General features: G+C 41.0%; 1 protein-coding gene across 6 annotated transcripts in view; it reads left to right on the plus strand.

The window, feature by feature from the left end:
• The window catches only part of wdfy3 (WD repeat and FYVE domain containing 3), a 400,898-nt gene that overhangs the window by 134,708 nt on the left and 238,656 nt on the right, over positions 1-27,534 (plus strand). For all 6 annotated transcript variants that reach the window (XM_060826089.1, XM_060826126.1, XM_060826116.1 and 3 more), the window contains exons 10-12: positions 8,885-8,983; positions 13,529-13,722; positions 14,001-14,455. In XM_060826089.1, the coding sequence (XP_060682072.1) occupies positions 8,885-8,983; positions 13,529-13,722; positions 14,001-14,455 (748 nt within the window). The remainder of the gene's footprint in view (positions 1-8,884; positions 8,984-13,528; positions 13,723-14,000; positions 14,456-27,534) is intronic.

Genomic DNA, 27,534 nt, shown 5'->3' on the forward strand with positions numbered 1-27,534 from the left:
ACTGAGTAGGTACTTTGCATCAGTTTTCACAGCTAGCAGCATACCAGAGCTTCAAAAGAGTAGTCAGGGTAGGGGGCAGAGGTGAGTGTAGTTGACATCATTAAGAAGATGCTGGGGAAGCTGAAAGAACTGAAGGTGATTAAATCACCAGGACTGGATGGTCTGCATGCAAGGGAGAAATTGTGAAAGCATTTGTGATCTTTCAGGAATCAATGGAGTCAGCGAGAGCCCTAGAGTGTTGGAAAATGGCTAATGTAACACTTTTTTAAGAAGGGAGGATGACAGATTAAAGGCCAGTTTGCCTGACCTCCGTTGTTGGTAAGATTTTAGATTCCATTATTAAGAGTGATATTGCAGAGTACTTGGAGGTGCATGGAAAAATATGGCTGAGTCAGCAGGGTTTCATCAAGGCAGTGGGAGGGGGGACATGTCTGACAAATCCGTTAGAATTATTTGAGAGGTATTGAATGAGTCAGCAAAGGAGAGCTATAGTGGACATGATCTGTATGGATTTCCAAAATGCTTAGACAAGAAGTTGTACAGGAGGCTGTTAAATAATTGAGCCCACGGTGTTAGGGGCAAGGTACTGGCATGAATAGAGGATTGGTTGATTGGCAGAAGGTGGAGAGTGGAGATAAAGGAGCTGTCTTCACGATGGCAGCCAGTGACTAGCGGTGTTGTGCAGGGGACAGTGCTGGGGCAACAGCTCTTCACATTATACATTAATGATTTTGGCAAAGGAATTCTGAGCATTATTGCGAAGTTTGCAGATGATACAAAGATAGGTGAAGGAACAGGTAATGTTGATGAAGTGAGACTGCAGAAGGATTTATACAGGCTAGGAGAGTGGGCACATGGAGCACAATGTGGGAAAGTGAGAGGTAAAGTGCTTTGTTTGGAAGAAAAGGGACTATTTTCTAAATGTGGAAAGGCTTCATAAATCTTAAACACAAAGCGACTTGAGAGTCCTTGTTCAGGATTCTCTTGATGGTTACATGCAGGCTCAGTTGTTAGTTAGGAAGGCAAATACAATGTTAGCATTGCTTTCAAGAGGGCTAGAGTATAAGAGATGAGATGTACTGCTGAGTCTGTCAAAGGCCCTGGTCAAACTACAAGTGAAATATTGTGTAGTTTTCTTAGAATTGTAGCATCCCTACACTGCGGAAAGAGGCCATTCTACCCATTGAGTTTGCACTGACTCTGCGAAGAGCATCTCACTCAGATGCAGACCTCCACCCTATCTCTGTAACCTGACATGTACCTTGGCTAATCTCCCAACTTGCACATCCTTGCTCCACATGTAACTCACCTCAATGTAACTTGGTCCAGGATCAGTGCCTGCCAGCATCACCCACTACTGAGCCAATCAAATTGGCTGGCAGCTTCCCAGGGTGGAGGTTCTTCCCTCTTGAGGAGTCAAAGTCCTCTTCTGTCCTTGTTAATGGCATGGATAGCAGGTCATTGCTAAGGAATCTACCTTTCTGTTATTGAGTGACTTTTTAATCCTGAGTGGTGTGGAGGTGAACAATCTACTTGCACATTGAATTCAGCCCTCAGTCTCAGGATAATGGAATCACTTAAAACTGAGAATTTTTCTCATTCAAAAGATTGAGTGTCTTTGGAATTATCTATCTGTGTGAGCCCTCCATTGTTGAATATATTTATGTCTATCATAAAATTTTGGTATCTGAGAGTTGAATGATAATCAGACATGAACAAGAATGTGAAATAAAGGTCACTATTCTAAAGGTCAATATTCTAAAGGGCAAAAGGAGGTGAGGAAATAAGTATAACAGCTATCAATAGAAAGCAAGTATAAGGGGCAGTAATGGGGCTAAAGGCTGATAAATTCTGTTGACCTATGCGGATACATCCTAGATATTAAATAAAGGTCATTGCGAAGATCATGAATTGTAGTAATTTTCCAGGAATCCTTCGATTCTGAAAAAGTCCCAGGTATCAGGAATGTGCCTGTCTAGCACCTTTATTTGAAAAGGAAAGGAGATAAAAAAAACAGGTAACTATAGGTCAGTTAGCTTAACATCTGTTATTAGGAACTGTCAGTGACCATTAGAAACGATGCAAATTGAAAGCCTTTGGAAATACATATTGTTGGAAATACATACGTAAGCCCTCCTGATGAAAGGCTTATGCCCGAAACGTCGATTTCCCCTGCTCCTTAGATGCCGTCTAACCTGATGTGGTTTTCCAGCACCACACTCAACTCGTAGAGATGTACAGCATGGAAACAGATATTTGGTCCAACTCATCGTTGCCGACCAGATATCCTAAAATAATCTCGTTCAATTTTCCAGCACTTTTCCCCATATGCCTCTAAATTCTTCCTACTTCTATATCCATCCAGATGCCTTCTAAATGTTGTAATTATACCAGCCTCCTCCACCTTTTCTGGTAGCTCATTGCATTCAGGCGCCATCCTTTGCATGAAAAGGTTCCTTTTAAATTTCTCCCCCCTCATCCTAAACCTATGCCTACCACTTCTGGACTCTCCCAGCCCAGCGGAAAGACCTTGACTCTTTACTCTATCCATGTCCCTCATGATTTTATAAACTTCTATCAGGTCACCCCTCAGCCTCTGATGATCCAGGGAAATCAGCTCCAGGGCAGCACGGTAGCTCAGTGGTCAGCACTATTGCCTCAGCGTCAGGGACTTAGGTTCAATTCCAGCCTCTGGCGACTGGGGGGTCTGTGTGGAGTTTGCACGTTCTCCCCATGTCTCTGTGGGTTTCCTCCAGGTGCTCCGGTTTCCTCCCACAATCCAAAGATGTGCAGGTTAGGGGAATTGGCCATGCTAAAATGCCCATGGATTAGGGATGTGGAGGCTAGGTGTATTAGTCTGGGGTAAATGTAGAGCAGTAGGGAATGGATCTGGGTGGGTTATTCTTCGGAGGGTTGGTGTGGATTTGTTGGGCCAAAGGAGCTATTTCTACACTCAGGATTCTATATCTATTCAGCCTGTCCCTATAGCTCAAACCATCAAACATCTTTGTGAATCTTTTCTGAACCCTTTCAAGTTTCACAACATCCTTCTGATTAGATTGAGACCAGAATTGCATACAGTATTTCTAAAAGTGGCCCAACGAAAGTCCTGTACAACTGCAACTCCCAATTCTTATACTTGATGCACTGACCATTAATGGAAAGCATACCAAATAATACCTTCACTCTCTTATCTACCTATGACTCCACTTTCAAGAAACTATGAACCTTCGCTCTAAGGTCTCGTTCAGCAACAGTTCCCAGGACCTTACCATGAAGTGTACAGGTTCTCCTCTGATTTGCCTTTGCAAAATGCAGCACTTCACATTTATCTAAATTAAACGCCATCAGCTACTCCTCGGCCCATCAGATCAAGATCCTGTTATACTCTGGTGTCATGTACAAACTTACTACCTGTGCCTCCTATGCTCACATCCAAATCATTTATATAAATGACAAAAAGCAGTGGACCCAGCATAGATTCTTGTGGCACGCCACTGGTCACAGGCCTCCAGTCTGAAAGGTAATCCCACCACCACCACCCTCTGTCTTCTACCTTTGAGCCAGTTCTGTATCCAAATGGCTAGTTCCCCCTGTATTCCATGTGATCCAACCTTGCTAACCAGTCTACCGTGAGGAACTTTGTTAAATGGCTTACTGAAGTTCATGTAGATCACGTTCATCAGTCTACCCTCATCAATCCTCTTTGTTACTACTTCGAAAAACTCAATCAAGTTTGTGAGATATGATTTCCGAAGCTCAAAACCATGTTGACTATCCCTAATCAATCCTTGCCTTTCCAAATACATGTACATCCTGTCCCTTCGGATTCCCTCCAACAATTTGCCCCCCATTGACGTTAGGCTCACTGGTCTATAGTTACCTGGCTTTTCCATACCACCTTGCTTAAATAATGCCACCACCTTCGCAATCCTCCAGACTTGCAGCACCTCACCTGTGACTAATGATGCAAATATCTTAGCAAGGGACCCAGCAATCACTTCCTGAGCTTCCCACAGAGTTCTAGGGTACACCTGATCAGGTCCTAGATTTATCCAGGATAAATCCCTAGATAATAGGGATTTATCTAACTTTGTGTTTTGAGACATCCAGCACCACCATCTCTGTAAAATGGACGTTTTTCAAGATGTTACCATCTATTTCCCCACATTCTATATCTTCCATGTCCTTCTCCACAATTAACACTGATGCAAAATACTTGTTAATATCTCCTCCATCTCCTGTGGTTCCACGTATAGGCTGTCTTGTTGATCTTTGAGGGGCCCTATTCTCTCCCTGGTTATCCTTTTGACCTTAATGTATTTATAAAATTCCTTTGGATTCTCCTTAACCCTATTTGTCAAAGCTATCTCATGTCCCCTTTTTGCCTTCCTGATTTATCTCTTGAGTATACTCCTAGTGCCTTTTATACTCTTCTAAGGATTCACTCAAACTCTGCTGTCTATACCTGACATATGCTTCCTTCTTTTTCTTAACCAAAACCTCAATTTCTCTCATCATCCAGCATTCCCTACACCTACCAGCCTTGCCTTTCACCCTAACAGGAATATACTGTCTCTAGACTCTTATTATTTCAGTTTTGAAAGCTTCGCATTTCCCTTTACCTATGAACAACTGCCCCCAATCAACTTTTAAAACTTCTTGCCTCGTACCGTCCAAATTGGCCTTCCTTTAGTTTAGAACTTCAACTTTTCGATCCAGTCTATTCTAGTCTATCACTATTTTAAACTAATTATAGTCACTGGCCCCAAAGTGCTCCCCCACTGACACTTCAGTCACTTCTCCTGCCTTATTTGCCAAGGGTAGGTCAAATTTTGCACCTTCTCTAGTAGGTACATCTGCAAACTGAATCAGAGAATTTTCTGTTACACCTGACAAATTGCTGTCCATCTAAATCCTTAACACTGTGGTAGTCCCAGTCTATGTTTGACAAGTTCAAATCCCCTACCATAACCACCCTATTATTCTTATACATAACTGAGATCCCCTCACAAATGTGTTTCTCAATTTTCCACTGACTTCTGGAGGGGTCTATAATATAATCCCAATGAGGTGGTCATCCCATTTTTATTTCTCAGTTCCACCCAAATAACTTCACTGGATGTATTCTCAGGAATATCTTCCCTAAATACAGTCGTAATGCTATCCCTGATCAAAAATGCCACTCTCCCTCCTCTCTCGCCGCCGCTCCCCCCCCCAGCCCTTTCTATCTTTTCTATTGCGTTAGGATTAGCATTAACCTGCCAGTCCTGTTTATCCCTGAGACATGTCCCTGTAATTGCTGAGATACCTGTTAGGCCTATTCCATTGAAATAAATGTGTTTAATTTATCAATTCTGCCTTGTTCTCTGCTTTGTTCCTGACTGTTTGACTCGCTCCTTTTCCCAATGTACCAGTCTCAGATTGATCTCTTTCCTTACTATCTGTCTGGGTGCCATCTCTCCACCTTCCTTGTTTCAATCATCCCGTGCAGCTCTGACAAATCTCCCTGCAGTATATTCCCTTCCAGTGTAGGTGCAATCTGTCCGTCCTTGTCCAGGTCACTTCTACCCCAGAAGAGATTCCAATGATCCAAAAATGTGAACCCTTCTCCCCTGCCCCAGCTCCTCAGCCACACATTCATCTGCTCTATCCCCCTATTCCTACCCTTACTAGCTCGTAGCACCAAGCATACCTCGAAGATATCCTTTTTAACTTCCTGCCTAATGTTCTATATTCACCCTTCAGAATCTTGTCCTTTTCCTTTCTTGCATCATTAGTTCAATGTGCACAATAACCTCCTGCTGGTCCCTCTCTCCTTTGAGAACATTTCTGCACCCTCTCCGAGATATTCTTGGTCCTGGCACTTGGGAGGCTACACACCATTCTGATTTCTCTCTGCCAATCGCAGAAGTGTCTGTCTGTGCCTCTGAATAGAGAGTCCCCTATCAAAATCGATTTCTTGAAGCCTGATGTCCCCCTTGTTACATTTGAGCCACTCTCGGTACCTGACACTTGACTGTTCTTGCGACATTCCCCTGAGAGTCCATCATGTACGTTTTCCAAAACAGCATATTTGTTTGAGATGCTGATATCCCCATGAGACTCCTGTATTACCTGCCTCCCCCTCCTCTCATTCCTGGAGGTAACCTGATTATGTGTAATTTTTCTCCCTTCCTATAACTGCTGTCCATCATACCTCTTTCTTTCCCCCCCCCCAAACAGCTCCTTTTAAATTCCTCATTCCCTGTAACTGCTGCTTCCAACCAATCCGTGCAATCTGCAGACATAATCCTCAGGAACATTGAACCTCTCTCTAATCTCCCACATCTGACAGGAAGAACACATCACTCTGCTAAAGGCCATCTTTGCTTTTTTACAATCTACAGACCCAGAAAATAGCACCATCTTACTGCTCTAAAAACACTGCTCCAGGCTAACTTAATACTTATGTTTTATATTTTTTAAATTTAATAGAAACAGATCTCAAAAAAACATAATCAAAAACAAAGCCTCTCCACTCACTATTGTAGATTTACAGCCACGTTACACTTAAAAACTATGCAGTTAGCTTCTCCCATACTGTCAGCTCTCCCACACAGATTCTTCCAAGGTCAGTTGTGAATTTCACTGTTTGTTAATTTTTCCTATATGCACTCCGATGTCCAAAGATACTTGAACTCAAAACAGCAAAGGCTGTTGTAACAGTATTGATTCATTCTTGTGTCTAACAGCAGTGAGAGTTTCTTTCTCTGACCACATGGTCTGTACCTTTGTCTATTGTCCTCCTTTTTAAAGTGCTGTTGTTTGATCTTTTTTCCCCCCTGTTCCAAACCAATGCAACAGCTTATAGGACCGTAATTACTGCTCCTGGAATTTGAATAAATTACCTCCAACACACAATACTTCAAGAAAGAAGCAGCTCTTACAGTCATAATTTTTTCCCATCCTCAATCTTGGATTACTAAATTAGCATGTATTGGCTGACTAGTAGACAGTTGAGGTAAGGGTGGTATTTTTAGGACAGCAGTCTGCACATCAAGTAGTGTGTCACAGGGATCAGTGCTAAGGTCACAATTATTTAGAATATATATTAATGAATGTACTTTCACTTTTGTACATAAGGCAAAAATAAGTGGGAGCATGACTGTTGAGGTTGACACAATCTGCAGAGGAATATAAGGGAACAGTCTTGGCAGATGGAATATAATGGAGGGAATTGTGAAATTATGAATTTTGGCAGAAGTAGAGGAGCTGAATATTTTTTAAACAAAACTGCAGGAAGCTATGTGTAGAGGATTTGAGAGTCCTTGTCCATGAATCATAAAAAGCTAGCATCTAAGTCCAGTGGGTAATAGGAATGGCAAATGAAACCTAAGCCTTTATTTCAGAGGGAATGGTGTACAAAAATAGGAAGGCTTTGCTCAAAGTATACAAGGCATGAAGCAGACCACACCCGGAATACAGTGAACAGTTTTGGACCCCTCATCCAAGGAAAGAATGCTGTCATTGGAGGCAATGCAGACAAGGTTCACTAGGCTGATACCAGGCATGGAGGAGCTGTCTTATCAGGAAAGGGTGAGTAGATTGGGCATGTACTCATTGGAATATAGAAGAATGAGAGGTGACCTTATTAAAACATACAAGTTTCTTAGAGGAATGGATAGTTTAGTGGGGAAAGACTGTTTCCCTTTGTAGGAGAATCTAAGACCAGAGAGCTTAATTTCAGAATAAGGAATTTCACATTTAAGGCCGATGAGGGCGAATTTCATCTCTAAGGGTACTGAATCAATGGAATCCTTCACCATAAAGGACATTTGAGGCTGGGTCATTAAATATATTCAAGGATGAGATAGGCAAATGTTTGATTAGCAAAGGCTATGGGGAAAAGGCAAGAAAGTGGAATTGAGGACAATTAGACCAACCATGATCTCGTCACGGCAGAACATTTTGGATAGGTTTAATGGTCTTCTATTGCTCCTACATCTTTTAATCTTGAGCCATAACTCTTTTGAATAGCAGAACGGGCTCAGTGGACTACAGGTTCTGCTCCTGCTCTTTCTTCTGTTTTATATTCTTTCTGTTTTTTTTTGCAAAATGTCTATAGGTTTGTTAGATTATAGCTTGATGGAAAAATGTATTCTCTAAACTTGCTGATTAAAGAATTTATGAACAAAGTTTTTTATTTCCTATTTATGGGAACAGTTGTGTTAAATGGTATGGCATAGATACAGGCCATTTCGCCCAATCATCCGTGCTGAGTTTTCAGCTTCCCCCAACCATCCTCTCTCTCTTGCTCATTTAAATGTATCATCATAGCTCTGTATTCCCTTCTCCCTTACACGATTTACTTCAACTACTGCCCGTAATAAAGGCTTTCATCTTCTCACCACTCTGGACAAAGATGTTCATGCTGAAATTGTCTATTGGAATGGACTTTCTTATATTGTCAACATCTGTTTTCTCTTGTGTGGAAAGAATATCTAATCTCTTTGTATCTGTTTTGTCAAAACCTTGCATCATTTTGAGATCTTTCTTGGTTGGGCCAAAGGGCCTGTTTCCACACTATAGGGAATCTAATCTAATCATCCCTTAGCTGTTTATCAGCAGAAAAGAAACCAAGCCTGTTCAGCATATTCCGATAAGTATACTGATGAATTTCTTGTATAATCCTTGCAAAATACAGTACCTATGATATGACGGCCAGAACTGCATGAAATACTCCTAAGTGTGGTCTAACCAAGTTGCATTGCAGGTTTAGCATACCTTCCCCATCCTGACAGTGTATAAGAAAGTTGCAGCAACAACTTCATTTTAAATATTGTATAGCAACTAATTAACTTTAAATTATTTTAACTATTAAATTTCTTTTTCTGATGAGTAGAATACAAAACAAATTGTTCATTTGAAGACCGAAAACAGCTTGCCTTATTAGTGATGGAGACGCTGACGATACTGCTGCAAGGATCAAACACAAATGCAGGTAATTGAGATCTTTACTAAGTTCACCCAGTAAGCATTAGCAATAGTGCACAGGTTCTATTTTTGAAGGACATATATTTAATTCTGTGCTAGTGCATAGATGCTTGCGTATTATGTAGTATAGGCATTCAGGCTTATTCTGCCAAGCTATTCCAGGTATTTTTCTGCTGAACAGTACATGGTTTTAGTCTAATACAACAGAATTTAATTCATAAGAGGACTTTTCATTTTTTTTAAAGTTATTCCTTTAATAACAGAGGGCTGCGCTGTTAAGATTGCATTCAAACTTGTCATTATAGCTTTTTCTTTAATCATCCTGTCTGTTGGCTACTGTCAAGGTGAAAAATGTTTTATTTACTCATTCATGTTGGGATTGCTGGTAAAGGCTAAATGTCTAATTGCTGTTTAAGGATCTCTCTTTTTGAACCACATTAGTCCAGGTGCTCAAAATACAACCACAGTGATGTGAGGAAAGGTGTTTAGAAAATTTGATTTGCATTAAAGAGAAAGCAATATATTAAGTCAGGGTGGTGTGTAGCTTGGAGGTGAACCTGCAGGTGCTCTGTTCCCATGTGTCTGTTCCCCTTTTCCTCCTATAGATGGGAGAGATTGCAGGTTTGGAAACTAAAGTTGGTGAGAGATTCAGCAAAAACAAATGCCATGATTGTCAAAGGCTGATGTTTGGATTTTTCTGGTTGGATTGGTCATTGCTGGATCTTTGTTGTGAATGTTACTTGCTGCTTAATCGGCCTCCGTGTCAGGTCTTGTTGAATGCAGAAATGGACTGCTTTGGTATCTGAGGAATTTCAAATGGTGCTGAATATTGTGCACACGTCAGTGAACATCCTCATTACTGATATTAGGATGAAGGGAAGGTCATTGCAGAAGCTGAAGATGGTTGAGCCTCGTACGCATTTACCTGAGGTTCTCCTGCAGAGATAGCCTGACGTAGCGATGATTGATTGTTCTGCAGCAACCACGACTGTTTTCCTTTGTGCAAGTTATGACTCAAACCAGTGAAAGATTTTTCCATTGAATTCAATTTTGTTAGATCTTAGTGTCAAGCTCAGTCAAATGCTGCCTTAATGTTCAGTACAGTTACTCATCACAACTTAGTTTTTCAGACAATTATAGAAAGGTTGAACAAGTATAAACAGGTATACTAGAATAACAACCTAGGATCAACCAAGCCGCCAGATATGAGAGGCAGATCCTGCCGATTCAGTCCTACAAAGCCCTTTATGCTAATCTGAGGAATTGTGCCAAAATTGGGAGAGCTGTCTTACTGTTAAATGACATCAGAATGTTGTTGTAAGATATGATTTAGTCAATAAATGTTCCAGACTCTTGCGTGACTTGTGTCCATGAATGATTTGATTCATGTTGGCCCTCACCTGAGGTTCCCCCATATTACAGTGCTAATCTTTAGTAAATTTGATTAATGCCACATGATGTCAAAAAATGGCTCAAGATCTTTACCAAAGATAAGACTATGGGCACTGACTATATCCCAACTGTGGTACTGAAGATCTGAAATCCCGAACTGGCTGTGCACCTAGCCAAGGTTTTACAGTCCAACTACAACATTGGCATCTAACCAATGGTATGAAAAATTGCCCAGCTATTTCCTGGACTCAAAATCTGTCCTTACCAAGTCTAACCATATATTACTTTAAACACAGCATGTGATTGTTATTGTGGAAAGCTAGTGTCTGAATGCTCTGTGTTTAGAAAAGTTCTGGGTGTACCTCTTTGTATTTAAATAGGCAGGTGAACCTTGTTATGAAATAATCTAAATTATTCAGTTTGGAGTTTTGATGTTTTTGCATAACTGAAATGGCTAACTTGTGCAGCGTTACCTTTTGAGCTTGACTTTCTCTATGGTTTGTGTAATTGATTATGGGACGAATTTGACGAATAGTAAAGCTAAATTTGACGAATAGTAAAACTATAGTTGTAATTTATGATATGTTTTCAGCAGATTCTATGCTCTTTTAGTTTATTGGAAATTTGTTTTAAGTTTGAATCTCAAAACTTGTTGTCAAACATTTTGGAAATAGTCATTCATCTCTTTCAGAAACGCTTGGTGATTTTTGAATCAATTCACATCTTTAAATTAAATTCGTATTTCAATCCAAACTGTTATGTACCGTTCAGGTTTGTCTTTTAAAACCTGAGGAAAATACAGTGAGCAGTCCCAAATGTACTTGAGTAATTTTTTTTAAAGATTTGAATAATGCTCTGCCAGAGACTAGTATGTAATAATTTGTCTTAAAAAAATGTCATTTTAATATAAGAAAGCAGAGCAAAATAATACAAAGTTCAATCTGCATATTATTAACGATTCATGATGAACTATGTAGCAGGAAACCTAATTTGTCAGGAAGTTCTGGAGAAACTCAGCAAATCTGGCAGCATCCGTTGAGACAAACACCATGATTCCTACTTTCTAAATGTAATAGACTTGAATTCTACAAATGAATTTATCTAATTTCTACTGCTAAACTTCAACTCATAAACTTTTTCTGCTTACAGATTTGACGAATTTCTACAACACTTTATTTTTATTTCACATTTCCAGCATTCGCTGTCCTTTGTTTTTATTTAGGATTTTTTATCAGGGCAGATTTCATGTTGATCAACAATTAGTGATAGGTCTTGTGAATTTTGTATATTATATCTGTATTCATTTTTTTTTACACAGTTTAGTTCTTCAGTTGATATGAACAAAGTCATAGATTTTCGTTAAATGTCGAGTTTTGGGAAGAGCATTTCCTTTTCAGCTGTTGTTAACCAAGTCAACAAAAGGAGCAAAAGCATTTAGTGTTTAAATTATTGCAGGATCACCAAGCAAGATACTTTGCAAGCCAAGTTTTAAACAAAAGGACAAGCATGTTGATTTTCAAAGTAATTTGATTTTAAAAATATCTAATTTACTATTCAGGTTGATGTATGTGAATCTTAACATAATTTTTAAAGTTTAAGTATTTTCATGAAAGTATTTGATACGCTTTAATTGTATGCCAGTGCATAATGTAATTTCAGAAGTATCACATTATGTCATGCAGTACACAGCTTCTGGCTCATTTCTCTTCCAAACAGATTGCCAAATATTTTAAATGAAAAGAGCACTGCGAATATCTAATTCGTGTTTCATTGCTATTTTTGGTATGTTGTTTAGTTTTGCAGATTAAATTTAACAGTGCAAAATCAGATAAATCCAATTGAGTATTTTGAAGTCCATTACACTTAAGAGATCAAACTATTTTAAAAAGGTTGCCCATGTTTGTTTGATAAAATCAGAATAAAAGATGCTTTGTTTGGTTTAGTTTAAAAGCGTTCAGGTCCAATACAAAATTGTAACTGAGGTATACTTAATTGTCAGCATCAGATTAAGGAACATAGAGTAGGCTATGTCGTCATGAACATGCATGGATCTTAAGCAGGTTTTCTGGTTTCAATTGTTCTGTTTCAATTCTGTTTTCTTGAAGGTTAGTTACACCTTGAAGCTGGGAGAGTGTTGATGCAACAAAGTGGCTTCAGACAGCACAAGTGTTGCTGTTAGCAGGTACCAACCACGTGGGGCACAAGAACTCCCTAGGGGCTGTTGGACATTTTGTGCGGCTGAGAATAGTGGTAAAGGAAATTCACATACAGTAGTTTTCTCGGGGCAGTTGAGAAATAATAGAGCTCAAGGAAACTCCACGGTAGCGTCAACTCAGTGAAGTTGACCATTCTCTGTATAGCTGAAATTGTGCCCGTGGATAGGTGCTGGAATGTAGCATCAGAAGTCCACTGGAAAGTAGTCTGATTTAGTTTGAACCAGCAAGATATGAGTAGTCATTTAACCATGCATGGCGGAGCAGCTGGTGAGAGGGTTTTGCAGATATGTCTTCAAAATGGAAGAAATGGCATGTTAGAAAAGAATCAAGATTTGAATTAGTTCTGTTAATCTACAGTGACACTAATGTTTGGGGAGTGCTGCTGAGAAATTTGTAGGATCTGTCTTGACTGCATTTGGCATTTGATGTACTCTTGAGTGTTAATCAACTACTGTCTAACTGTTACACATTTACTTCGCATTAATTCTGGTTTTGAAGTATAATGTGTGTGTAATAGTTACTGGTCTTTGTACAGTAAAACTTGTTTTTCAAATCTGTAGAATCTTGTCATGTTAGTTCAGCAAGTACGTGGTATCCTAAACTTTATCTACTGTAAACAAAAGTACTAGTCCTTAGCTAGATGATAACATTAATGTGGCAGTCTTTTTACAATCCAGAACAATAGTCTGTACCATGGAATAGACTTAACCTTCCGTATTATGCATGATTGTTGTTTCTTTGTTCTTTTTCCTGAGAACTCCAATTCCCTATGTCAAACCTATGCCTAAAGAACAGGCATGACCTAGTTCATGACCAGCTATCCCACTTGATTTTATCAGTCTTTTGAAACAGGAGTAAAAGTTTTTGAGGCAAAAAAAACCATGCATGTTTCAGTCGAATGTGATAAAATAATTCAAAACCAATTGTTGTTTCACGTCTTTTAGGTGTTTTCCGGGAGTTTGGAGGAGCACGATGTGTGCACAACATAGTGAAGTATCCACAATGTCGTGAACCTGCACTGATGATTATACAACAGTTAATTTTGTCCCCTAGTGGAGAAGATGATATGGGTACATTGTTAGGACTAATGCACACTGCTTCATCTGCAGAACTGCAACTCAAAACTGATATTCTGACAGTGAGTACATCATATTCAAGTTTTAAATTCTGTTTTCCGTTATGGTTCCTTTATTGATACGTGCTTCTGCCTGAAGCATTCAGACTTGAGACTGCCTCAGGTGATTATCTAGTGCTGCATGATTCTTACTAGTTGGCTGTCTGTTCTTATATTTTTGGAAGAAAAATAAGGTCAAACTAAATTTGTTTTATCAATCATTAAATAATATGTCTAGGTTGACTGCAATGAATGTGTTTATGAACTACATTTTTATTTTGTTGAAATGCATGTCTCCACAGGCTCTTCTCACTGTGCTGAGAGAAAGTCACCGCACACGAACAGTGTTCCGAAAAGTTGGGGGTTTTGTTTATGTCACATCATTGTTGGTTGCCTTGGAGCGATCCTTGAGTTATGAACCCAAGGGAGTGTGGGAAAATGTGAACTCGGACCAAGCCTTTGAACTAGTGCATACAGTTATTTGCACATTAACAGCAGCAATGCGTTATGAACCTGCTAATTCTCATTTTTTCAAAACTGAAATTCAATATGAGAAACTTGCAGATGCTTTGCGTTTGCTTGGCTGTTTCTCAAATGCACGACAATTAGATTCGGTTACTTGCTGTCCTTCAAATATCCAACCGTTTCAAAGAATGCTTGAAGATGATGCACCATTGGAATCTGTTTGCCCAACACTGAAATATTGTAGTAAAGTTTTCTCTTGTCTCTACAAAATGGCCACAGACTCTTTTGATAGGTAGGAATATCATCATTTTGATCTTTCCTAATTTTGTTTACAATGTAAAATTTTATTTTAAAAAAGCAATGTTTAATAAACGTTGCACATGTATTAGTTTGGTTGGTCAATTATATTTCAGATTTGATAATGGATTACTTTGTAGTATTTTGATAGTTTCTATGTTTTGCATCAATTTCTGATATATATGCTGAATAGACTAAATGTTGTTGATTGGTATATTGATATTTTTCTGTCATTAAATCCTAATACTATAAGTTCTAGGAGTGACTAACTATTTAAAAGCAGCTTGCATTCTACAGTAATTCTTAGGACTGCATGGTATATATGTTATAGGGGCTAGATTTTAACACCATTTGCCTTTGTTTAGACAACCCAGAACTGATCTGTTCATTTCTGACGGTTTTATCTTCCACCTTATGGTTTTCACCTGCCCTTTGCTAAAGGCATTTTAATAAAACTGCTCATTTTATTTCTAAACATATTTACTCTTGTATATGATTTCATCCTCTTGACAATAACAATGAAAGCTTATTTGATTTTTATTAGCATTAGAATATTTATTTGGAAATCTGATGCTTTGGCCACATCTTGAGATAAGTAGCTGCCTTCTTTATAATGACTTGTTTTGCATAGTTGTTACTTAATTCTTTTGTGTAAAGTTTCTGCAAAGTAATATTGAGTTGAATTTGTTTTAGGAGAATTTGCAAGGTTTTCTGTTGATTGCAGAGGTTGATTGCGAAACACGTGTAAAAATTCCAATATATTTACAGGCAGTTCTTCTGTAACACAATGGTTGTGTTCTTGTGCGACCCATGCTATATAAAAATCGTGCAAGAAAAATAGCACTTAGTGTTGGTGGTACAATTGTGTTATAGCCAACGCATGTTTTAAAAGTTTGCACTTTAGAAACAGCATCCCCTATTTGTCAACTGCATTACAACCAATTTGTTGATATGCGCGTTAAAGCAGAGCAACTTGTACATGTCATGTTTATCATCACAGTTGATATAATGTTTTGCATCACAATTCTTCAAATACACAGTGCAAAGGCTTAGTGATTCCTAGATTTTAATTGTTCTTCATTCTTCGAAGAGTGACCTGAAAGTAGTTAACTTCCCTCAACTGGTCTGTTTTTTTTTCAATCTTTGAATTTTGTTGTTTACATCCCTTGACTGTTCAGGACATTTTTTAAGTTTAGAATTCAACAATGTCGAGACATTTGCATCCATTGCTACACTAATTTATTTTCTGGAACAACAACTGCTTTTGGAGTCTACCAGACTACTTCTATATGAAAAATGCAATTTGAAGGGAGAGGCATGCATTAAGAGTAGATCTGCTTTAGAAATTTTGTGCACTGAATACAGAAGAGACACACACCACCGAGGAACTTGAGTTACAAGAAGAAACTGACTTGGGAATGAAAGTAGTCCGAGGAATGAGGGTGTAAGTTGCAGGAATGGATTGGACTAAACATTTAAAAAATAAATAAAGAAGCTGATATGGTCAACTAAATTAGGAAATAGATAACCAATAACAGGAAATGTGAAATGTTCACATGTTTGCTGTAAATGATTAATAATTGCAAAAGAAAAATAATAATTGGGCTATTCTACCACCTCAAAGATGACATCATATCAGGTGATTGTAGACAGTGGATATCTTTCTTCAAAAGAGAACACAGGCAGACTTTCCAACATAGAAGTTGATTTTCTGTTGGTAGAGGTAGGCTGATGACCAGAAGAAGTAAAATAGAATTTTCAGATTAGATAGCACTGCTGGAATGATGCAGTTAAAGGAAGACTTGCATCTGGGATGGATTTATTCTGTACATGCATATCAAAGAAGTGGCTAGTGAAATTGGTCACATTCTTTCTGTCATATATAATGATTCATTAGAAATGGAAGGAATACCTCAAACGATGTCAATTGTTTAAAAGGGAACATGGCTGAAATGCAAGCGTTACAGGTCAATGTATCTTGCATTCATTGTGACTAAAATGTTAGGGATAATTAATTGCTCAGAGCTCGCGGACGCCTCCTCCTATTGCCCCCTTGACTATGACCCCCCCTCCCACCACCAAACCATCATCTCCCAGACCATCCATAACCTCATCACCTCAGGGGATCTCCCATCCACCACCTCCAACCTCATAGTCCCACAACTCTGCACTGCCCGTTTCTACCTCCTGCCCAAAATCCACAACCTGACTGCCCCTGCCTGCTCCTACCCCACTGAACTCATCTCTGCATACCTTGACACAGTCCTGTCCCCCTTAGTCCAAGAACTCCCCACCTACGTTCGGGCACCACCCACGCCCTCCACCTCCTCCATGATTTTCGCTTCCCCGGTCTCCAACACCTTATCTTCACCATAGACATCCAGTCCCTGTACACCTCCATCCCCCATCTCAAAGGACTCAAAACCCTCCGCTTCATCCTTTCCCGCCGTACCAACCAGTACTCTTCCAAAGACACCCTCCTTCGACCGACTGAACTGGTCCTCACTCTGAACAACTTCTCTTTCCAATCCTCCCACTTTCTCCAAACCAAAGGAGTAGCTATGGGCACCCGCATGGGTCCCAGCTATGCCTGTCTCTTCATAGGATATGTGGATCAGTCCAGTGCTCCCACGAGGAGGTTGAACACTTCATCCACTTTACCAACACCTTCCACCTCGATTTCAAATTTACCTGGGCTGTCTCAGACTCCGACCTCTCCATTTCTATCTCAGGCGACCGAATCAACGCGGACATTTACTATAAACCGACCGACTCCCACAGCTACCCAGTCTACACCTCCTCCCATCCTGCCCCCTGTAAAAACGCCATTCCATATTCCAAATTCCTCTGTCTCCGCCGTATCTGCTCCCAGGAGGACCAGTTCCAATACCGAACAATCCAGATGGCCTCCTTCTTCAAAGACCGCAATTTCCCCCCAGACGTGGTCGACGATGCTCTCCACCGCATCTCCTCCTCCACTTCCCACTCCTCCGCCCTTGAGCCCTGCACCTCTAATCGCCACCAGGACAAAACCTCACTAGTGCTCACCTACCACCCCACCAACCTCCAAATACGTTGCATCATCCGTCGTCCTTTCCACCACCTCCAAACAGACTCCACCACCAGGAATATATTTCCCTCCCCTCCCCTATCAGCGTTTCGAAAAGACCAGTCCCTCCGTGACTCCCTTGTCAGGTCCACACCCCCCACCAACCCAACCTCCACTCCCGGCACCTTCCCCTGCAACTGCAAGAAATGCAAAACGTACGCCCACACCTTCCCCCTCAGTTCCCTGCAAGGCCCCAAGGGATCCTTCCATATCTGCCACAAATTCACCTGCACCTCCACACACATCACTTACTGCATCCACTGCACCCGATGTGGCCTTCTCTATACTGGGGAGACAGGCCGTCTACTTGCAGAACGTTTCAGAGAACACCTCTGGGACAGCCGGACCAACCAACCCAACCACCCCGTGGCTCAACAATTCAACTCCCCCTCCCACTCCACCAAAGACATGCAGGTCCTTGGCCTCCTCCATTGCCAGACCATAGCAACATGGCTGGAGGAAGAGCACCTCATCTTCCGCCTAGGAACCCTCCAACCACAAGGGATGAACTCAGATTTCTCCAGTTTCCTCATTCTCTCCCCCCCCCCCCCCCCCACCTTGTCTCAGTCCCAACCCTCGAACTCAGCACCACCTTCCTAACCTGCAATTTTCTTCCTGACCTCTCCGCCCCCACCTCCTCTCCAGCCTATCACCCTCACCTTAACCTCCTTCCACCTATCGCATTTCCAATCCCCCTCCCCCAAGTCCCTCCTCCCTACCTTTTCTCTTAGCCTGCTTGACACACTTTCCTCATTCCTAAAGAAGGGCTCATGCCCGAAACGTCGATTCTCCTGCTCCTTGGATGCTGCCTGACCATGAAATGCTTTTCCAGCAACACATTTTCAGCTCTGGTCTCCAGCATCTGCAGTCCTCACTTTCTCCTATAATTAATTGCCCAGCCAAGATGATAAAAAGAATCATGAGAGAGATCTTTCCTGAAAGATGCACTTGAGGAAGTGGTATACCAGATTGACCATGTAAATTTTGTGGATGTGATGTATTTAGCTTTTAGCAGATCAGTAGTGCTAACGTTAGGAATTCCTGGATTAGGATTAGTACTTCTGCAGAGAAATCAGGGATGTTTGTGAATAGACCTGCATTGATATTGAAGAGTCAATAAGGAGTTGATGGTGCGTGGGATGTTTTGTTTACAAATTATTGTAAACTGGGGAAAGATAATTGTGTTCCCAGGTATGTGTATGATTTAATTGGTGGACACAATTATTAGAGAAAAAGAATGTTCATGATTTACTCATTACTGAAAATTGTTTGCCATTGACTTAGCCAGCTTTTTTGATTGTCCATCTCAGTTGCCCTTGAGAAGGATGGTGCCTTTAACTGTTGCAGTTGATATGGCGTGGACAACACCACTGATGATTGTGATTGGTATTATTGGTTCATAACACCTCAAATAGTTTTGAGCTGTACCTTTGTTCTGAATCTATTTAATTTGGCATGGTTGATGGCATCTTCAGTGTGAAGACAGGACTGCATATGCACTGATACTGTGTTGGGGTCATCGTTACCAACTTTGCCATGGAAAGAAGAATCTAGAGTAGGTAGGTAGGTTGATAGATTTTTCTCTCACATTGGCTATTTCACGCTAGCCACCAGCCCTGCCTGGCAGCTGTCCTTCAGGACTTGTTCAACTCAGTCTGAGGTGGTGCTACTGAAATGCTGTTGGTATCAGTGACTACAATGTATTCCCCATTCTGTATCCTCACCATTCTTCACGCTTCTTCAAAGCGGTGTTCAACTTGGAGGATTACTCATTTATCACATTGCAGTGACATGGTGGGATGGTGATTAGCAGGAGGTTACCTTATTCATGTTTGACCTGAAACCTCGGGGGTTTACAATTTTTGTTAAGGATTCCCAGGACCCTCCCTGTTGTCTGTGTAATGGTGTGTTATCACTTCAGGTGAGTCCGTACTGCCCATGGAGCTGGGCGTACCCAGCGATAAGGATTGAGTAATCTGACACTGAAATATATAATTAGAACATAATGTAGGTCTTACAGCTGTTGAAAATTAGCAGTGAGAACATAAGCAAAATATTTCCACGTTGTGGGTAAATGCACAATGACTTGTGGTAAGTGTATCACTTAAACCAGCAACATTGTCTGAGGCAGCAAATTTGAGATCATTGGTGTGCAAAAGAGAAATGTTTTATTAGCTGAATTTGTAATAATGGAAATTAGTTTATTGATTATAAACCCAAGATATCATTGCATGAATTCCTCAGTGAAGTGTCAGAGAGTACCCGCATAATCGTACTCCCATATCATTTACACTGGAGTGATTTTGGAATTGGTTGTTGTGCTTGTTAAGATTCTGCACCATGGCTAGCACTGCTGCCCCTCAGTGCCAGGGACCCGGGTTCGATTTCAGCCTCGGATGACTGTCTGGTGGAGTTTGCACATTCACCCAGTGTCTCTGGGTTTCCTTCCACAGTCCAGAGATGTGCAGGTTAGATGGATTGGCCATGCTAAATTGCCCATAGTATCCAGGGATGTGTGGGTTAGTTGGATTAGCCATGGGAAATGCAAGGTTACAAGGATAGGGCAGTGTGGGTTGGGTCTGGGTGATATGCTGTTTGGAGAGTCATTGTGGATTCGATGGGCTGAATGGCCTGCTTCTATGAAATTGGGATTCTATGAAAAAAGAATAATTGTTATCCTAGTTTTCCCAGTTTATTGAAAAACAATGCCCCAATATTGTATATGTATTTTGTTAAATCTTGACTGAGTATCAAGTGGAAGTGGTATGTTAGTTTGAGTTAACTCTACTCGAGTACAAATTTTAAAGAATGCATTCAATGGTTTCGGCTGAATCTTGACACTTGACACTTGTGTATGAGCCCGACTGGTAACTATTTTCAGTTAAGAATATTTTTCAGGCAATGTGCAATTTTTTTTTTGTGTGAATTTGTATTTTGATTCAAGATTGTTCTAGTAAATCCACTGCTATTTCAAAAGCTGGCAAAGCATTTTTTGGGTTGCATGGTTTAAAAAATGCAAAACAAATGCACTTGAAACGGGTTCCAACTTTTGAAGTATATTTAGTGTAGTAATGTATATTTTATATGTATGCACATATTTCTTACTCTTTGCAAAGTTTATAATCGTATCTACTCAAACTTGATTTGTTTCTAATGTCTGTATCCCTTTTTTCTGTTTACATTTTTTCATCCATTTTAAACTGCTTTTTGTCCTGCTTTTCAAATTGTTTCCTCAACCAATTTGCAATTTTAGCTGTAATTCCACTAACAAACTTATGCTTATTTCTTCTTCCTAACAATCTTTGTCCAACAATGTTTGCTTTTTCTTTTGTTTATAGTCTTGCTGAACAAGTTCCGCCTTGTTTGACACATGAGACTTCCCTTCCCTCTCCTTGGAGTACTCCAATTCTGTCCAGAAAAAGGTATTAGCCCAGCAGGGATAATTAAGCCCATTTTTTCTAATATTGATGTGCCTCATATTTTTAATGTTGTGTAACTTTCACTCCTCTACCTTCGTCAGCGATTAATGTATGTTCTCCTTTATTTAAAAAAAAAATCTGTCTTGCTTTTTTCTATGCTGCTGTCCTCCAACTACTACAAGATGATGGGACTTGCAGGTTTCTTGGTGGTATCTTCATATTTATTCTTTAAAATTTCATACATGCGATATGCCTGTCACTGGCCAGGCCAGCATTTATTATCCATCCTCAATTGGCCAGAGAGTATTTGAGTGTCAACTACATAGCTACTGGAGTCACATATAGGCCAAATCGGATAAGGATAGTAGATTTCTTTCCCTAAAGGACGTGAACGAACCATTAAGAGAGACCCTAGATTTTTATATTAATATGGTAAGCCATGAGCAGTGAATGGCCATCTACCAGCAAGGTACCTAACCAGTTATTTTGCCAAGCATTTCAATGCCAATTCTAGTAGGCATTCAAATTTTAGTTCTTGATGTGTGCAGTCCACTGTTCTAAAATTGGATGGGGGACCTGCCCAACTTAAGAACAAGCTTTAAAGCCATTTTGTTTAAACTTTCTTAATTGAGGTATGAACTTATCTGGAAGAAGGAAGTCAAAATGATAAATGAAGTTGCTATACAATCCAAAGTGACCAACCTGTAGCAGCCTTGCAACTCCTAAGATGCTGATTTGTGCCATGGTCTTCAACTTTAAGTAGACCCAGTGTCACTTAAGCATCTGTTTCGACAACTTTCAGCACTTGTTTGGAGCAAGACAGTGGCTGAGAATGTGGTGATTTGCTGACCTTTGCTTTCTCTGGCCCACTTCTTGGCTAGCTGAACCTTTTGCTTCTACTCATTACTTTCATCATGATGCTCTTAAGTGTTCCAATCAATATAAATGAGCCAACAAAAATTATATTGTATTAACAATTAGTGGAGGTAGATGGAGTTAGCACACACTGGGATCTTTTGAGCTGGTGACTTTTTCCTGTCAAGAGATTCTGAAGTTTTGTATGAGAGCACGAAGATGGAAATTTTCAGCCATTTCTCTTGCCGAGCAAATGTTGTCCAGATCTTGTCACTACAGTGGAGTGGGTTAAGGAAGCAGGATGGTAGCCTTGAGTTTGGTATACTCAGTCAGGGTGATATTATTCCACATACACGCTTATGTTGTTGAGCATAACAGCTTAATATTTTTCATTTTGTATTCATTTCATCCTCAGTTGACAAACTGTGGATGTTTCTGGGGCTTAGGTGAAGGGGTCTGCAATTTCCAGTGTCTCTCTGTCTTTGCAGATAGAGGCAGTATTGCAATATCCTGAAGTGCGACTTCCACATATAGATGACCAGACCAAAATTTCTTTAAAAGCATGAAGGAGTATCTCCATTTCTCACGGAACATGTTCCTCAGTATGGAGTGCTAGTGCAGCAACATCAGTGTAGAAAATCTCTTGGAACAAGACATGGCTCACCTTTGTCTTGAATTTCAGATGAACAAGGCTGCAATGCTTTCTTGGAGAAAGTAAGTGAGGACTGCAGATGCTGGAGATCACAATCAAAGGTGTGGTGCTGGAAAAGCACAGCAAGTCGGGCAGCATCTGAGGAACAGGACAATCGGCGTTTTGGGCATAAGCCCTTCATCAGGAGTGTGGTGGGGAGAGATAAATAGGAGGATGGGGTAGGCCTTGGGGTGGGGAAGGTAACTGGGAAAACGATAGGTAGATGCAGGTGAGGGGGAATGTTGATAGGTTGGAGGGAAGGATGGAGTGGATAGGTGGGATGGAAGATGGACTGGTAGGACAGTTCAAGAGGGTGGTGCCGAGTTGGAGGGTTGGATGTGGTGGGGGAAGGGGAGATAAAGAACGTTGATGCCATGTTGTTAGAGAGTCCCAAGATAGAAGATGAGGCGTTCTTCCTCCAAACGTCGGGTAGCTTGGATTTGGCGAAGGAGGCGGTCCAGGATGTGCATGTCCTTGGCGGAGTGGGAGGGGAAGTTGAAGTGATCGGCCACAGGGTGGTAGGGTTGTTTAGTGCGTGTGTCCCAGAGATGTTTCCTGAAATGTTCCATGAGTTGGCAGCCTATCTCCCCAATGTTGAGGAGACCACATCGAGTGCAATGGATATAGTAGATGAGGTGTTTGGATGTGCAGGAAAGTCTCTGTTGCATGTGGAAGGATCCTTTGGAGCCTTGGATGGAGGTGAGGGGGAGGGGGGTGCGGTGGGGAGTGTGGGTGCAGACTTTAACACCTCTTGCAGTGGCAAGAGAAAGTGCCGGGAGTGGAGGGTGTGTTTGTAGGTGTGGACCTAACCAGGGAGTCGCAGAGGTAATGGTCTCCATGGAATCTTGATAGGGGTAGGAAGGAAAATATATCTCTGGAGGTGGGGTCTGATTGTACGTGGTGGAAATATGAAGAATAATGCGCACCATCTGGAGACTAGTGAGGTGGAAGGAGAGAACCAGGGGAGTTCTATCCTTGCTGCATGTGGTGGGGTGGGGTTCTAAACACAGGTGTGGGAAGTGGAGAAGATGCACTGAAGGGCATTGTTAACTAAATGGGAGGGGAAATTGTGGTCGTTGAAATATGGCCCCCTCCCAGCACTCTGCTCCCCCTTTAAAAATGCTGTCCCTTACTCCCAATTCCTCCATCTCTGCTGTATGTACTCCCAGGAGGAGCAATTCCACTCCAGGACATCCCAAATGGCCTCCTATTGCAAGGACTGCAATTTGCCTTCCCAGGTCAGCAACAATGCCCTTCATTGCATCTCCTTCACTTCCTGCACCTCTGCCCCTGAACCCCATCCCTCCAACCACAATAAGGATAGAATCCCTTTGATCCTTACCTTCCACTCCATTAGTCTGTGGATACAGTGCATTATCTTACACCATTTCTGCCACCCATAATCCGACCCCACCCACTTATCTATCACCACCGCCACCCCCCACTGCCCCACATATTTCTGATGAAGGGCTTATGTCCAAAACCACCTGCTGTTTGGATGTTGCTTGACCTGTTGTGCTTTTCCACTGCCATGCTTTTTGACTGCAATACCTTTTGTCAGTTTTGGCATGTAAATAGACATCCTCAGTGGGAAGGTAGAAGATACTTGATGGCATGTGATAGCAGTAAAGAGAAGAATATTCAGAAGCATACCAGGACAGAACTGTGTTACACCCTACTGAAGAAGGGTCACTGAACCCAAATATCTGCTTTCTCTCCAGAGATGCTGCCAGGCGTGCTGAGTTTCTCTAACAATTTCTGTTTTTGTTTCAGACTTCCGACAGCTGCATTTTTTAAAATCATGCTGCACCCCAATGTGGATCTCAAAGGTTCTTATTTTGCACTGTGATAGTTGACCTTATCCATGAAGTTATGGAAAGAATATCATCCTGAGCAGCTTAGATGGACAGCCAGTATTTTATAACAGCTTAACTAGATTGCATTTGTTTGCATTGTGTTAAATGCCTTTGTGAAATCAATGGGGACACGATATAAAGTGGTCACCTTTGTTCATGATGCTGCTTTTTCCACCGTTGAACAGAGAAGTTTGTGTATCTTGATACTTCCAAAGCCATACTGGGATTTAGGGTAGAAGCATTACATAAAATCTACAATGACAAGTGCAATATAAATGAATCGTTTTTTCCGATGATGCTTAGCAGGATGATGCCTCAATAATTATAATTATAGAGTTGTTCATGTTCTTGTATAAAATCACAACCTTTGTATTTTGGATACTGGCCCCTTCCTCCAGCGCACACGGAAATTGTATGGAGATGCTGCAGGAATGCTAATTTCCCATGCTTCATGTGTTCAGATAGTTTAACATTAGAACCTAGTAACTCATGGTGAGCAAGTCACTCGTTTTGCTCAATTACATTATTGCTGTAATATCAACACTGCAATGATAGGCAGTTTCTCAGCAAGCACAGTTCAAAGTATCCACCCACTTCTCCAACTCTGATAATCTTCCCTACCTTTGTTTTTCCGGAGCCATTTCCTTTAGTGATACGTGAAAGATTTTTTGCCTTTTTGATTGTATGTCCCAAGCGTTCCCTTTCGAAGGATTTCTAGAAATTCTGGTAAAGTTGTAACCAGTAGTAATTGACACACTATCCAACGATGTATTGGGTTTTTTTTGACAGTTCCTTGTGTTTTCAGATCTCTTTAATCTCTTTTGTTATTACAAGTGGTCATTTGGCTTCAATGACATGTTCCATCACTGTGATGTTAGCCTCAAAACAGTCAGCTCTTGCTGCCCCTGTGCTGATTGTGTGGTTTCATAAATGATGTCTTAAAGTGTGAACCATTTTGCTTATCCACTTCTCTGTTCAATCACCAGAAAGCACCTGCTCAATTGAGTTGAGGAATTTTTGATTTCTATTCAGTTAGGCAGTGTCGCAGATGAGTTAACGGTGACACTTCTGCTTTGACTGTAAAGGTTTCAACTGTTGCATCCTAATCCTAATGCACAACCAATGAGTGGCCTCTATCACTATGTGCTGTGGTGTCTGTGTTCAATGAGAATGCTAATCAGAGAGAGATCCCTAATAATGATGAGATCTAGCTGGTGCTAGTGCTCAGACCTTGAATAACCCAACACACCTTTGCTTTGTTACTAAAGAAAGTATTAGCCATACAAAGTAGCAAAGCTCAAATGGCTTCTGTTCTTGTATGTCTTTCTAAGGGCATCATCATCTGAGGTGGGAGGACCATGTCTCATGATGTGCGTCCTCTATTGCATTGAAAACTCTAGGGGGGTAAAGATGTTTCAATTTGGAAGTTCTGATAATAGAAGTGTGAAGCATCTTATTGAACTGGTTTTCACCTCTGTTGGATTTTATCATAGATATTCATAGATAACTGGTGGTTGTTTTAGTTGAGTAGCTGATGGAGACAATGCGTTCTGAACCATTGGTGAAATGAGGCTGATGATCTGTCATAGGCTTTGCTGCAATTGGCTAGTCTCTATGCTTGGCTCATGTATTTCCTCTATTACTGGTCTGCTTTTGACAAGTTTGGCCTCTTGGAGGGAAACTGTATCAGTGTTCAACCAATTATGTTCCATCTTAATCAGTGCTGTTTTGTGTGCCTTATCAATTAGCTGCAAGTCATCTGTTAAACCAGTGGTCTTAACATTCCAACTTGGCCAATCACCGATTTGCCATTTTGTTTTTTGCTTGTTTTATGTGGTTGCCTGACATGATGGATTTCATATACCTTTGGATCAGAGATTCCAAGCTCCAAACAATTTTGAAGCAAAATTTATGGAAACTGGTGTTCCAAACATCATTGATCTTCTTTACCCCCCTAGTGAGGTGCACAGGCTATACAGAACACTGTCCCAAGCCACGTTTTCTGTTCACTCATTGGACGTGGGTGTAGCTGGCCAACATTTATTACCCATCCCTAGTTGGCCTTGAGAATGCTATGGTGAGCTACCTCCTTGACTGCTGCCATACATCTGCTGTAAGTAGATCAACAGTGCTGTTAGGGAGAGAATTTCAGGATTTAGATCCGTGACACAGAAGGAATGGTGATATTTCCAAGATGGCATAGTGATTGGCTTGGAGGGGAATTGTAGCTAGTGGTGTTCCTACATATCTACTGCCCTTGTAATTTCAAATGGGAGAGGATGTGGGTTTGGAAGATACTTTCTAAGGATCGTTGGTGAATTTCTGCAGTGCATCTTGTAGATAGTACATACTGTTGCTACAGACCATTGGTGGTGGAAGAAGTGGATGTTTGTAGCAGAGGTGTCAATCAAGCAGGCTGCTTTGTCCTGGAATATGTGAAGCCTCTTGAATGTTATTGGAGCTGCACCTATCCAGGTAAGTGAGGAGTGTTGCATCCCACTCCTGATTTGTCTTGTAGGTTATGGACAGGCTTTGGGAAGTCGGGCGATGAGTTACTCGCCACAGTATTCCTAGCCTCAGACTTGCTCTTATATCCATTGATTAGGCTGCAAGTCTATTTGGATTTCTGGTCATTGAATACCCCCAGGATGTTAATAACTGGCTTATCTTCTTTCACCACATTTTTTTCCCACCGTGCCTTTCTTTAACAACCAGCACCGTGACTTTGTGCCCCACTTTACCACTGGAAACACCTGAGGCCTTTCACCTCCTTTCCACCCTCTTGAGCTTCTTTTTTAACCTGTGGTAAATTCTTACCAGTGTTCTGTACTCTTGTTTTCGTAGTTTAGAATCTCCCCTTCTCCCAACTTCTATCCCTCACAGGGCGAAATTCTGGCCGGGAGCTTGTCTTATGCACCCGCATGTACTCATCTACTAATCTACTAATGGGCGGCACAGTGGCACAGTGGTTAGCACTGCTGCTTCACAGCGCCAGAGACCCGGGTTTAATTCCTGCCTCAGACAACTGTCTGTGTGGAGTTTGCACATTCTCCCTGTGTCTGCGTGGGTTTTCTCCGGGTGCTTCGGTTTTCTTCCACAGTCCACAAATGTGCAGGTTAGGTGAATTGGCCATGCTAAGGGGTA

The sequence above is a fragment of the Hemiscyllium ocellatum genome, chromosome 1 (genome assembly GCF_020745735.1).
Source record: "Hemiscyllium ocellatum isolate sHemOce1 chromosome 1, sHemOce1.pat.X.cur, whole genome shotgun sequence".
Taxonomy (NCBI): domain Eukaryota; kingdom Metazoa; phylum Chordata; class Chondrichthyes; order Orectolobiformes; family Hemiscylliidae; genus Hemiscyllium; species Hemiscyllium ocellatum.